Source organism: Aulostomus chinensis, chromosome 20 (genome assembly GCF_037954235.1).
Source record: "Aulostomus chinensis isolate RoL2024-O1b breed Wild chromosome 20, RoL_Achi_v1.0, whole genome shotgun sequence".
Taxonomy (NCBI): domain Eukaryota; kingdom Metazoa; phylum Chordata; class Actinopteri; order Syngnathiformes; family Aulostomidae; genus Aulostomus; species Aulostomus chinensis.
In genome coordinates, this window is record NC_141339.1 from 11,724,947 (window position 1) to 11,738,855 (window position 13,909).

The 13,909-nt window shown below is 42.3% G+C and overlaps 1 protein-coding gene across 8 annotated transcripts in view; it reads left to right on the forward strand.

Moving 5' to 3' along the window:
* The window catches only part of gphnb (gephyrin b), a 104,993-nt gene that overhangs the window by 55,419 nt on the left and 35,665 nt on the right, over positions 1–13,909 (forward strand). For all 8 annotated transcript variants that reach the window (XM_086188595.1, XM_086188597.1, XM_086188600.1 and 5 more), the window contains exons 7-8: positions 4,190–4,462; positions 6,418–6,552. In XM_086188595.1, the coding sequence (XP_086044721.1) occupies positions 4,190–4,462; positions 6,418–6,552 (408 nt within the window). The remainder of the gene's footprint in view (positions 1–4,189; positions 4,463–6,417; positions 6,553–13,909) is intronic.

The following is a 13,909-nucleotide window of genomic DNA, read 5'->3' on the forward strand; positions in this document are numbered from 1 at the left end:
ATTGTAATATCACTATTATATACATATATACAGTATTTTTACATGTTCAAAATGAAACTTCATTCATAAATAAAAATACAATTTTAAAAACCAAAACTTTCAACATGTTGGCGCTCACAGCTCTGGATCCATATCACAGTGTTAGCCTGCAATTAGCTTAGCGTTGCACTAATGGTCATCCTCGCTTATCACACACAACATCCTCTCAGATGTGTGTGTTTACATGGAATCATGTACGTTCAAGCAGTCTGTGTACAGTTCGCGTATAGATTTGGATGTGTATGACTTTGTGTGTCTCTGTGGGTGTTTGCTGATTGATTCAATGACATTTCTTTATGTACAGAAGCAGAGATCACCACAGTACGTGTGCGTGCGCGCGCGCGCGTGTGTGTCCACCCACTCGTGTCTCTTTGTCCCGCTCCATCTGTCTCCCTCTCTGCGGTGCTGACCTGCACATCTGTCTCTGTCTCATTGCACATACGCTTCCCCTGATCGATTTTAGTATTTCTTTTAATCAATTACGCCACCTCTCCCCCATCTGCTGCCATATTAGTGTCTCCCTCATCAACCCCCAGTTAAAGTTAACGGCACAGGCAGCCAATTGCAAGTTTTATGACGATGATCTCCTGTCATAAAGATAACGGGGGAAGTCCAGCTGAGCCAGCCAGACGAAGCCTCTGGTGTTGGCTATGCATCTTTTAGCTGCTCCTCCACACCGCAGATAAAATAACGTAGCTATATATAACAAATGGATACCGATGAATTCAATCACACCCTTGTATTTTCCGCACTGTGACTCTATAAATGGTTGTTGCATGCATTTTTTATTTATTTGTTTTTACAGTATTGTGAGGAGATTTTTATTTTAAACATGAGTATTCATTATGTTTTTAGCTCAAGAGGTACTTGTTTGGAAAATCTCCAATGAAACCTGCCTGATCCAACAAATTTCTTCCTTTCTTCCTTTTCATGTGTTATGACTGAGTTCTTTACTGATTAGTATTAAGAAGAAATACTGAATCTGTTGGTTTAAGAAGCCTGAAGACTTGATCGATAGTGATCTATGATGTACAAAGAACATTAATCCATAACAGGTCATATGAAACATACAAGTTTTCACATCTAACACACAATAAACTGACAGAAATCACTCAAAGCAAGTCCGACCATTTGGCCCCACCACTACTACAGCATTATATTAGGCTTAAAAGATGTTGTGATCCATTGCTACTTGGAAGTTGATCATTCATAGTCAGAATTCACGTCTTCTGGTGCATTGCTCAGGACGACATGGGCACTCGCAGCGCTTATGTAGGTATTGTTACAGCACGTTTCTAAACACAAATACCAGTAAAGTAAAACTGGATGAGAAGGTCATTCTACTTTGGTGGCATGGGGTTGCAGTGGTCAGCACTGTCGCCTCACAGCAAGAAGGGTCCAGGTTCGAGTCCAAAGATCTTTCTGTGTGGAGTCTCCATGTTCTCCCTGTTCCTGTGCGGGTTCTCTCTGGTACTCCAGCTTCCTCCCACAGTCCAAAGACATCAAGAGGGGACGAGGCTGATTGATACTCTAAATTGACCGTAGGTGTGACTGTGAGTGTGAATGGTTGTCTGTCTCTATGTGTTGGTCCTGTGATGGACTGGTGACCTGTCAAGGGTGAACCCCGCCTCTCACCTGAAGGCTGCTGGGATAGAGAGAGCCCCCCCATGACCCTGAACAGGAATAAGTGGAAGAAAATGGATGGATGGATGGATGGCTGGGTGGTCATTCTACTTACCATGTACATATATGTCGTTGTGAGGACCAGTGTCATTATCTAAGTCAGGTTTGCCCCTGTTTCTGACTTAGAATAACAGTTAGATAAGACTTTTTTCTGTCAAATGTTGTTGTTTTTTTGTTTGTTTGTTTTTTGTATTGATTGCAGCGCGCCTTCTTTCTAAATGAATTGTGAGAGAGCCATAACTGCACTTTTAATGGTCACCAGCATCCCCTCCACATCCCCAACTGTGTGTTAAATATTTTTGCATCAGGATTCCATATGTCTGGTTTCTGTTTTGATTTTTTTAAATTTCCAGTAATGTTTTTTGGAAAATGTGTCAGTTTTTGGCTCTTTGTTCGGTTGACATCACCAAACATTTCAGCTGGTGAAAATAAGTTGCGCCTGAAGTGAAGGTATTTTCCTGTGGGGAAGACAATTATACCCGCTCTGATCATGATATTCTGGAAACTGCAATAGTATTTCTATCTAGCGAGACTCACTTCATTCAAGAAAAAGCCCCTTCCTGACTGCAGTTTCATCTTGTTGATTCTTGGTGAGATCAGCTGGGACCAACAGATGCCGGCTGACTGCTATTTAGCTTCGCACGGTGAATGGGATCGGATGGGCTGCGTAATATAGTTCCATCTTTGCTGCTCAGTTTCAACAAGTTGTGTATTCTGGTTCGGATACATAAAGTTCAAGGTCTGGGTTTGTCCAGATGTCGTCATCCTGTAAGCCATTGTTAACAGCAGTCGCTCTTCTCATCATCAATCAATGTTTTGTTTTGTTGGCTAAAGTTTTAAGGTGCTGTGTCCGGCTGTGTGTCTGAGTCTAGAACTAATTTTAAAATTGTTATTTTATAGCTACGTAATGTCACACCCAACCCTATTAATGCACCCAAAGAAGAAGAGATGGAGAAAAGTGTATTTAGGGACTTTTGTCCATACTATTCATTGTGCTAAGCTAACTGGCGTTAGACAAGTCTCTGTGGGTCTCAGCTTTCTCAAGCACACATAGAAGATTGAGGGGTATCTGACATGTTCCTAAATTTTTTTTTTTCCCATTTATATGATAAGGGTTCAGGAAAGGTTGGTTTATCACCTTTCCATTGCCTTTTATTGTTCGTGTTGCTGTCTGTTTTAGTTTTTCTCTTGTTTCTCCGACCTTCTTACTATTTCTTTTTCTCTCTCTCTCTCACTGAATCTCTGTCTCTCTTAATCTCTCGAGATCTCGTCCTCCCTGTCTCTCTCCTGTCTCGGTGTCTCTCTTCCTTTCTCTCGCTGTCTGTCATGCTCTCGTCATCCTGCAACCGCTCCCCTCATCCCCACAAGAACAGCGGTGCCTTCCCCATTTCTTCTATTGCTCTCTCTCACTTGTGTTTCTGACAGTAAATCCAGGGATTCTACTCTTTAGTGTTCTTGACAGTCACTCTCCTCCAGGTCAAAGCCAAGAATAAGAAAAGGGGGGAAAAAAAACACTCCTGACGTACCCAGAAATTCCCTGACACGCAATGAAAGCATAAAATGGGATAGGGGGAATGTCTCCAGGCTCTTAACACCTTCTTTCGCCCAGTCCCTTGCCACCTCCACCCAAACCATCCTCAGCACATCTTCTAAAAAAGCTCAGATCTGGGCTTCAGACATGAGCAAGTACAAGGGGGGCAAAAGGTCACCTTGAAGTCACACAGCAGAGTTGGCAGTGTGTCGCTCGACTACTGAGATCAACCAGTTCAGGCTCTGTCATCTTGCACAATTCCCACACACACAGCGGTAGAGGATGATGGCGTCCTAGTGTGTGTGTACCTGTACATTGATGCCGGAGATGCATGGGATTAAATCAAGGTTACCTTCGTCATGTTTAATCCAGATTGTAATACGAGACATAGAGCGGGACAGATTGCTCTGAAAGCCTGTTTGCAGCCAGAGTAGATACTGTAAAGCTTGGGGTTGATTAATAATGTATCTTTTTCAGTGCTTAAAATACACAGGAAGATAAATAATTTCACAGATTAGCTCTTTTCTCAGGAGAAAGGAGAATGGAGCATTTAGCATAGCAGAGGAGCCCAAAGGCACACTGACACAGAGAGAGACACACACAGGAGAGGAAACCAGAGATGGAGGGAGGAAGCAATGAGCTCAAGTTAGTACAAACATAGCCAGAAGAAAGAGCATGGTTTGTCTTAAAATAAATCATTATTATTATTATTATTATTATTATTATTATTACAGTTTGTGCATGCTAAATGTAAACATTGGTCCTTTTAATGGGTCAAAAGGCTTTTTGAGTCTCCTTTCAAGTTGGACCTTTATTGTGAAACAGGAACTGTCCCATCCTAACTCTTGATTTTTTTAAAGCATCATACTAGAAATGTGACTTGGTGAAAGAAAATAATATGTGCTGTGATTTCCATGTCCCTGTTTTTCTTTCCAGGAGTGCTTTCAGTTCATCCTGCCAGCGCTGCCACATGCCATTGACCTTCTGCGGGATGCAGTTGTGAAGGTAAAAGAGGCGGCAGACGAGTTGGAGGACCTGCCATCGCCACCGCCGCCCCTCTCGCCGCCACCCAACAGTTCGCCACGCCGCCAGACTGAGGACAAGGGCGTGCAGTGTGAGGAGGAGGATGAGGAGAAGAAGGACAGCGGGGTGGCCTCCACCGAGGACAGCTCCTCCTCCCACATCACCGCTGCATCCATCGCCGCCAAGGTATGAGAGCAGTGGAGAGAACAGGGGGGGCTTTGTTGTTGCATAAAGCTTCTATTCCGATTTGATTCCATCAATTTCAAGATGTTTGTCATGTATTTCTGAAACCATCATCCATACAAGATGGTTTATGTAGCATCAGAAATTGATTTTACAGTGTAACCGTTCCAAACAGAGGAGACTTTGTTCAGACTTGGACTGCAAATCACCAGTTTCATTGCCATGTGCATCGATTCTCTCAACCAACAATCTGATGATTTTCAGTACTTAAAATTTGATGCATTACAATTCGGCTTCACATTGGGTCCTATAGTCCATATGAATTAATATAACAATGACCTTTTGACCACCAAAAAATTTTCAGTTCATCCTTGAGCACCAGCAGACATTTGTGCCAAATTTGAAGACAACCCCTCCAGGCATTGCAAAGCTATTATTTTCATGGAATAGGATGAATCCACGAAGAGTCTGGTCCAGCCTGGCACGGAGGCATAAAAACTTAACAAAGACACGTACTGTGTAAAGTAAAAATATAAGATTAAAATACAGTGCATTAAACTCCTCCTTCATTTTTCCAGTGTAGCACAAAAATGATGTGCACTAAACCAGGGGTTCCTAAACTTTTCAGCCCCTTTTGCCAAAAATAAAGTTACCAGAAGGTTGCACATCATATTATATGGCATGCATGTTGCATATTAGCATTTTTTAAAATATGGTGTGTGACTAAAAATGGGTATTTCTTAATGTTTACCTTTCAACGTGACCAACGATGAATATAGAAATAATTACAGTGGAGATATGAAAAAACAAAAATAAGGAAGACAAGAAAACTACACCACCGTTCCCTCCAATACACGATCACATCGTAAATTTGTGTTTCAGTTATTTTAATCCATTTTTTTCCAAAAAAATGAAAAATGTTTTTATGGAAATCCTTTATCACCCCCACCCACCCCCCAACTATGTTTCCCAACTCTTCCTCTCATGCCCAAAAACCATGAAGTAAGTAAATGTGTTCAATTTAAGCAAGGCTTAAATCAGTGGCCCTCATCGAGTTTCCAGCACCAATAAGAGTGTTCATCACAGTGAGGATGGTTTAGGCTTAGAACAAACACAGGTGCATCCATGTTGATGCATCATAGCGATGCAACCATTGTTTGATGAGGAGATTAAAAACTGAATATTCCACCGCACTGGTACCGACTGTACATTGTGAAAAATATCAATGAGAAGGATTACATCATCATTGAGGACAAAAGAAAACAAATCGGAGACAGAGAGAGGATGAGTAGCAACATCATGTTCTGTAGATTGGGTGTTTGATGTACTCCTTGATGACAGGAAAATGAGCTCTAATGTATAAATACGCAAAGGGTTACTAGAGATTTTCTCAAGCTTTGAAGAGTTGTAATTCAAAGCACTTGAGCACAATTGCTTCTGACTGCTAGGAAACTGTCACAATAATCATGTTTCGTAATGACTGGGATCACAAGATACTGCCTACTCGAAGGCTACATGTGATATCTTTAATAGATAGGTTTGCTGTTTTTCAACTCATAGTTTGTGTTGTGCTGATTTCTGCTTGATTCGTGTGTGTGTGTGTGTGTGTGTGTGTCTGTGTGTGTGTGTGTCTGTGTGTGCGTCTGTGTCTGTGCACTCACTTGTAACATATCTCCACACCATCATCCTGTTCCAGCCTGGAAGCAGCTTTATGGCTCTGTTGTCAGGGTAACATCCCACATCATTGTCCAGTCACACATGGATGTTGGTAAGACTCCGCCCCCAATATCACAACAATCATTGTTTTTCATCGTCATGCCATACTGTCATCATTTACATCACCCCGTGAGTGACTCGCAGCAGTAGTGTTTGTCCGAGTATTTGGACTGGTCGGTGTGATTATGATGTTGATGATATTTATATGCATGTGTGTTTTTTGTGTGTGTTTGTGATCCCAGATCCCAGACTCCATTATCTCACGGGGTGTGCAGGTGTTGCCAAGGGATACCGCCTCTCTCAGCACCACGCCCTCAGAGTCGCCCCGCGCCCAGGCCACCTCCCGCCTCTCTACAGCTTCCTGTCCTACGCCTAAAGTAAGTACACACACTCACACACGTACAAGCGTTACACCTGCACTTATATCTTAACAAAACCTTGACAATACCCCTGAAGCTCAGCAGTCACAGGTTTATCAGAGTTTGAATGCAACTGACTAAATGATTTGAACACGGTCTCCTTCCGAGTTTAGAGTTTGCTCAGTTGTCCTGAGATAGAACGGTTGCTCGCTGCAAACTTTGACCTTAAAAGTTATGCAACAGTTAAGTTAGTTCTTAATGAAAAAATCTGGGATTTTTAAATATGGGCCCTGTGGAGTTGCTTTCAGTTTGGCAAATCGTGATTTGGCGCTAGCCGCATGTAGTATTGGAGACAAAGTCTGGAAATATCCAGCAAGTTGCCAGCAAGAAAAATAGCTGCTCAGTCACACAAGCTAAAGCTCCAATAAGTCAGTTTCTCCTGTTTTGTTCATTAATTTTTTCAAAAATGGCAAAAAATTCCCTCAAGCACATATAACAACTTTTTTTATTTACATGTTGCCATTTTCATTTACTTTTCTAATGTGTATCAAAGTATGTTGATGAAAACATTGACAACACTTTCAGTGGATGGACTTTGATAAGGACAATTGTCCAGAGATGTTTTACAGTTGCCAGTTCGCTGTTTCTGATCAAAGCAGTCCTGCTAAAAGCTTGAACAACTCTGCAATCAATTTAGACCCGATAACATAGGAAAATACGGCTCAGGTTGAAAACCCCCGGAATGTTCCTTCCTCCCAGTTGACAGTAGTCAGGCAAACCAGTCCCAATGTTAGACCCAAGTAGTGATTAGTAGTAGTAGTAGTAGTAGTAGTAGTAGTACTAGTAATTAACTTATGTCATCAAGGAAAAAAAACATATCAGAAACATATTTTGTATGTCATCTCAACTGTTACCATGACAACCGAGCAAACCTCTAAAAAGAACTGCTCTACATTACATCCCGACATGCTCACACACAGAATCTCACACACAGAAGGATGTCTGACTTCTATTCTCTTTCAGTGTCTCGGCACGGCAACATGTGTGTTTTGTCTTTGTGTTTTCTGAGTAAACCCCCTGTTTCAGTGTGAATGTGTGTTTGTGTGTGTTTCTGGAGACAGCAGGTTGTTATGCTTCGTGAGTTTCCCAACGATATTATTCCCCAGGTTTATTTTTCACTCACTGCAAAGTTTGTGTGTCTTTTTGTCCCTGTTAGTGCTCACTTTGGTAAACCAAGTGCACCGCATGTCGGAAAAGTTAGTGTGAGGCTGCAGGTGCTGGTGGGTTCTGATGAGGAGTACAAACAGGAAGTGTCCGTGGACCCTCTTATGTGTTAACACATCTCTCCTGCAGGATTTTAAAATGCCAATCGGCATCCCTCTCTCTCTTTCTCTCTCTCTCTCTCTCTCTCTCTCTCTTTCACCTCACCTGTCAGTGTCATGTCTCCATGTGTCTCCCGGACAGCAGGCAGGCGCCATGGGAATTAAAGAGCTGGGGTTGCCATGGGAACAGAGGGGAATGGGATGTTTGTGGGAGAGGGAGGGAGGTTGGGTGCATAGGCGGGTCACAGAGGTGGCAGCCAGAGGACACCTCTCTCTCTCTCGGTTTGAGCGTGTTTAGGTGTCGGTACTGTGCGTGCGTGTGTGTGTGTGTGTGTGTGTGTGTGTGTGTGTGTGTGTGTGTGTGTGTGTGTGTGTGTGTGTGTGTGTGTGTGTGTGTGTGTGTGTGTGTGTGTGTGTGTGTGTGAAATTTCTGGTGGCCATTAGAGTGCAGTACTGTACACTGTTGTTGACAGCAGCTTAGTAGTAGTATTTTTTGCTTCAGGTCTGCTACTAAACTGAGTTGATAGTGATGTTTTTACTTGGGCTCCAACCTATTCTGCCCTTTTCTAGTTATTGTAAACAAATGAATACTGCAATAACACTCGGTGTGTCCTTTGGCTTTCTCCTCAATCAGTCCTTTTTGTACATGCGAGCTGAGCAACTGTATTGTTTTCTTGATTTGTTTCCACACTGCTGTGCACTTTCAACTCCATTTTTGACCTTTATTACACAGCTAATGAGACGGCAGCTCTCTTTGACAGGCCTGTAATGTGACGCATGATGACCTCATCCCTAAATCCTTCTTCGTGGTCGGTGTACCGTATCATTTATGCTCTAAGTCAGCAGTCAACACCCTGTGAGACAACTTTCACACAATTGCATGAGGATGAATAAATAACACTGTTTCGTTTTGCCATTTCTCTTCATCGAGTGTCCGAAATAGGCCTGTCACGATAATTATCACATTGACTTGTTGTACAATTAATAGACGTGTATAGTCAATTCGCTAGCCTTGCTGAATCGCCTACTGTACTTAAAAGCGCATTTGTTAACAACTTTGCCAACACTTGCTGTGCTTGATTCAATTTATTCAGGATATTTTCTTTCACATTGTGATTCTAATGTCTTGTAATATTCTCAAGAATTTTGCTGGTATACTATCAGGATATGTGTCATAAAATGCTCTTAAAATGATAACAATGCGAGCTCTCATTTCTGGGACAGTTTGCGGTCCAACAAAATACGCTATTGTGACAAGCCTAGAATGAAATGACCATATTGTTGTCCTGTGCCGGCTGGAAGTTCCATGTGAAGACCATCATGTTTGTGTCTGTAACATCACCTAGATACAGTTGAAATGATGAATCTGATGTGGACATTGATTTACGTCGAGTATTTGTAGAGTCGGTCAGGGAGACTAACTCAGTCTTTGCTGGGACTTCATTGCAATAAACAGATCAAAATAATGCAGAAGTAATGGCACCATTTGTACGGTGTAGAATTTCATGCTTTGTCATTTCTTTTCACAAGATGACAAAAGAACTTTTAAAATGCTTGTTTTATGAATGGAGTTCGGATTTGATCAGCTGACATGGTATAACCTTAGATTTTGTTGCATTAAGCCACAACTGTTGACATCATAAGTGATCTTGAGTTGGCAAAGGATGATTCAGAGAAGGCTCCTGCTAGTCCATGCGACAGTTTCTACGGACTGTGGACCCGCACCCAACCTTGACCTTGACTATGACATCAAGCTGTAAATAACTGGGCAGCAGGAAGCATCAATGGCATCATCCCAGTGCTGCTGTAGGAAGGAAGGTGAATTCAGTCCCTTGTGTCTTTGAGCTAATGTACAAATACATACACAACTGTCTGTCCACTGAAGCTTTTCTTTCCAGTGACCCAGTTTGAGCATCGCTAGCCTGTCGCCATCACATACCAGGCAAACTAGGCAGCATTTATGCATGACGTGCGTGTATGGACATGTGTGTCTTTGTTGCATAGCAGATAGCAGACAGTTAATGGCTTTTTTAGGTATAGCTTCTAGCTTGTTTAGAATCTGACACAGTCTGTTTCACAAACGACAAGCTGCCATATGTTCTTTGAAATTCCCACGTTGCGAGCGGCTGCTGACAGTATGTACACAATGTCTCCAGAGCCATAGTCAGAACGGCTCTGTTCACTGATGCATTTCATGTGCCACCTTGGGCTGTGTTAGTTTGTTAGCAGGGTCTTGTTGGCAGAGCTGTGTGTTTGGCTTTGAGAGGCAAAGGTATGGAGTAGGTCTTAATCTTGTCAGTGCCAGAGCTGCAGCAGCTGCTGCTGCTGCTGCCGCTGCTGCCGCCGCCGCTGCTGCCGCCGCTGCTGCTGCAGTTCCAGTACAAGCAGGCCCACCACCACAGCTCACAGAGCGAAGCAAGAGGATGCACACGCATAAACATAACAACATTGTGTGTCAGCACTTTCAGCTCAAGAAGCATCATGTAATATGAGTCCGCTCTCAGGTGGATGGCATGTTTTAAGGCGACATTAAAGGTGCATGTAGTCAGTTCTTCTGTGTTTTGCACATAAGCAGAATATTCTGTGTGAATGTGTCAAAGGAGATCAGTGGTATGGTTGGCTGTTATTGTAAGCAGAAATCCTCTGCACCTGTAAACCGCAGAGGAGTGCACAACTACCGTCCAATCCTGTCTCTGAGAATACACACTCACACACATACACACACACACACACACACACACACACAAACATACAGTCATTTAGGTTTTTTTTTTTTTTAACCAAAAAAGCATCCTTTAGGGAGAAAGTGTCTGTCACACTCTCAAACGCACCACACACAGAGCCCACAGCCCACAAAATGCAGATACAAAGGATTACAAGCTGAGCAGCTCTACAACCATTCATGTAAACCGATTTTCTTTCCCTGTCACACTGTCTCTTACTCGTGCACACACACACAATAAAGCGCACACAGACAGACACACATGCAAAAGATACAGGGAGGGTAGTTGTACCCTTCCACTCTTGTGAGCATTTAGTACAGTTATGTAATGGTGAGTTTAGATTAATGAAGCATATGGGAGATGGGGCTTTGACTCAGAGGATGGTTGACAGAGTGTTTGTGCTCGTATTACTCATGTTGTGGGGACATAAATCTGTTTAAAGTTATGCGGGCTCAAGTCCCTTTTAAGGGCAAAAATCGTGTACCCATAAAGATATTGTTAAATTTTAGGGTGAAGGGAAAAGGCTTGTAGCAGTTAATGTTGTGGTAAGAACACATCACCAGGGAATGAATGTAAGTCAATGTAATGTCCTCTGAAATGATGGAAACATAATTGTGTGTGTGTGTGTGTGTGCATGCGCGTGTGTGTGTGCATGCGCGTGTGTGTGTGTGTGTGTGTGTGTGTGTGTGTGTGTGTGTGTGTGTGTGTGTGTGTTCTTCGGTGTCGTGTTCTTGTTTTCTCTGGAGACATTTTGATTCATATTTTGATGTTCACTTGTAAACTAGAACATGAGTGTCTGATAGGATTAGCTAAGTGACTAAAACCCCTGGTGAGTGTCAGGCGATCCATGATCGTGCGAAAAGAGCTCCGTGGATATTGAGCGTGTCTGCCGGGGTACGTTAGAAGTTAAGTTAGCTTAAGAACAAAGTCAGGATTAGAGGACAATAGGTAGAGGTAGTGATCAGGCGTTAAGCATTTGCAACCCGAGTATAAACTCATATTTTTTCACAGTTTGCCGCCATACAGGCAACCTAGTTATCCTTACTCAACATTAATATTTCCTAAATTTGATAATTAATCAGTAGTGTTCTGGTTGTCGAGGCTGGCTTTAGTCTGGAGACTTACCTCTAGACCACTTTTTAAAGGTCTGAGTCTCGCCTTTGACTCGACTGTGTTTTTACCCTCAGCCTTGTCTTGAACTCGCGGACTCAAGATTTTATATCATGACCGGTCAAGACCACAACTGTGACCAGTACATTATTTGATCAGATATCAGAACGCTAGTCTTCAAATTTAATCAATAACTTGACCTGTAATTAGTTAATAGTAGTAGTAGTTATTTTTTTTTAATTCCTAGAATTAGAAATCAGATAATTCCTCCTTAATTAGAGTTAAATACATAAACCACAAAAATTTCATATCCTGAAAAACAACAACAACAAAAAAGCACTCCACAGGCTGTAAATACTGCAACAGGACCCTCTGGTCTGGTCTCAATCTGCTCCAGTCTTGGTCATGACTTGACTTCGATTAACGTGGTCTTAACTACCACCCTCTACACCAGTTTAGGTTGTTTTTTTTAATTTTTGATATTAATTTAAGGCCTTGGTCCTTTCTGCTTCATCTGCATTATAGCCCACAATCATGTTGGGAAAGAGGTAGGAGATGGAATCTTGAGGGGGGGGGTCAAAATGTTAGCAGAAACAACAAAAAAGGGACAGGAATTTAAACATATTCCATAGTCTGGGATTTGACATCGCATTTCAGCGTTCCTGTAACAGAGATGTGACATGTAAACTCAACAGCGTCTATGTTTGAGTGAGCCGTCCCTGTGCAGAGACCACGATTCTTCCTGTTACTACCTCTGCTGACAGATCGGAGGTGGAACAACCCCCCCCCCCCCCATTCTCTCGCAGACAGCTAGGTGTGAGAGCATCCATGTGACACATCTCTTTTTTTTCTTACCAGATGTGCTTTTTGTCTTTGCACAACAATTAGGTCCTCCAGGTAGTAAAAATGAGAGAATCTCCAGCTCCAGCTTTTCTTTAAAGGCCTCACTGTGCTAACGTAACATATCACACATCTCCAGCATTGTTTGGTCCCATGTTAACAAAGCACGGCGGCGATATTCAAGAATCTCTGTCACTGAATGTGAAACATTATTCTGGCTCTGCGTATTATAAACTTTTCCCATCACTGTGACTCATATTGGCATTTATAATGAGGTGAAAAGGTTTTCACTCCTGCATGGCATCTTAAAGTCTCTCAAGTGTCCCTGGAGGAAAACGCTCCCGTAGGGGTTTTCTGATGAATGGCTTGATGCGTGGATTTGGAGACAACTTCAAGGCTTATGGAGATCAACACCTCTTCTTTCACCTCCTCCACTGGAATGTAAGAGATGAATCACAATGCAGCAATGCAATTCAGGCCACGCTACGTCCATGACCTTCACCATGGCTGTATTGCCATTCTGGTCATAGCCATAAGCTGAACAAGAGCATGTTAACATGCACCCGTGCAAACAGGCACACTCATACATAAATATTTGCAGTGTGCATAAAAGGATTTTCACCCTGTTTTGAATATGAGGTGTGCTGGCTTTGCAACATTGGACATTAGGTCTATTACAGTGATAAATCTCTTATCTGAACTGACTTCTCAGACACCGCCTGAATTCAAACTGTTATGTGACTAAATGTGAGTGTATGAAATGTCCAAAGTGTAAAAATGTTCAGGCAGAAGATGTAGAATTTAGTTTTACAGGCTATAATGAACAAATACGTGTCAAAATAGTTTCTGTTTTATTGATTGTCAATCACTTGCGCGACATCTTGCCTCTGATGTCAGGATCTTTACTCATTTTTCTTATGTGTGTCACGGAGTTTGATTTATGTTTACTTTGATTCTATTTTGCATTTGTGTCATTTATATTCAGAAGGCTTAATTATGAGGCTACATTCACAGGAACAAGCCTGGCTGTTAAACATTCTAATCTGTCCCTTGCAGGATTCTGACAGCTAATGTGACAGTCACGGTGTGTGAAACCAGCATTAGAAACACACACACGCGTGCGCGCTCACACACACGCTGTTCGGTCCAGTGCACAGATCAAAGAATTATCATTGCAAAGTGACAGAGCATCATTGACAGAGCAAACTGATCTGACAGAGGGATTGGAATGATTGATGTTTTGACTAAATAAGCTATAGTGTGTAAGTGTATTGATCTCGTCACTTCTTCTCTGGTTGTCCACAAAGGTGCAGCTCTATACTGTGTGTGTGTGTGTGTGTGCGTGTGTGTGTGTGTGTGTGTGCGTGTGTGTGTGTGTGT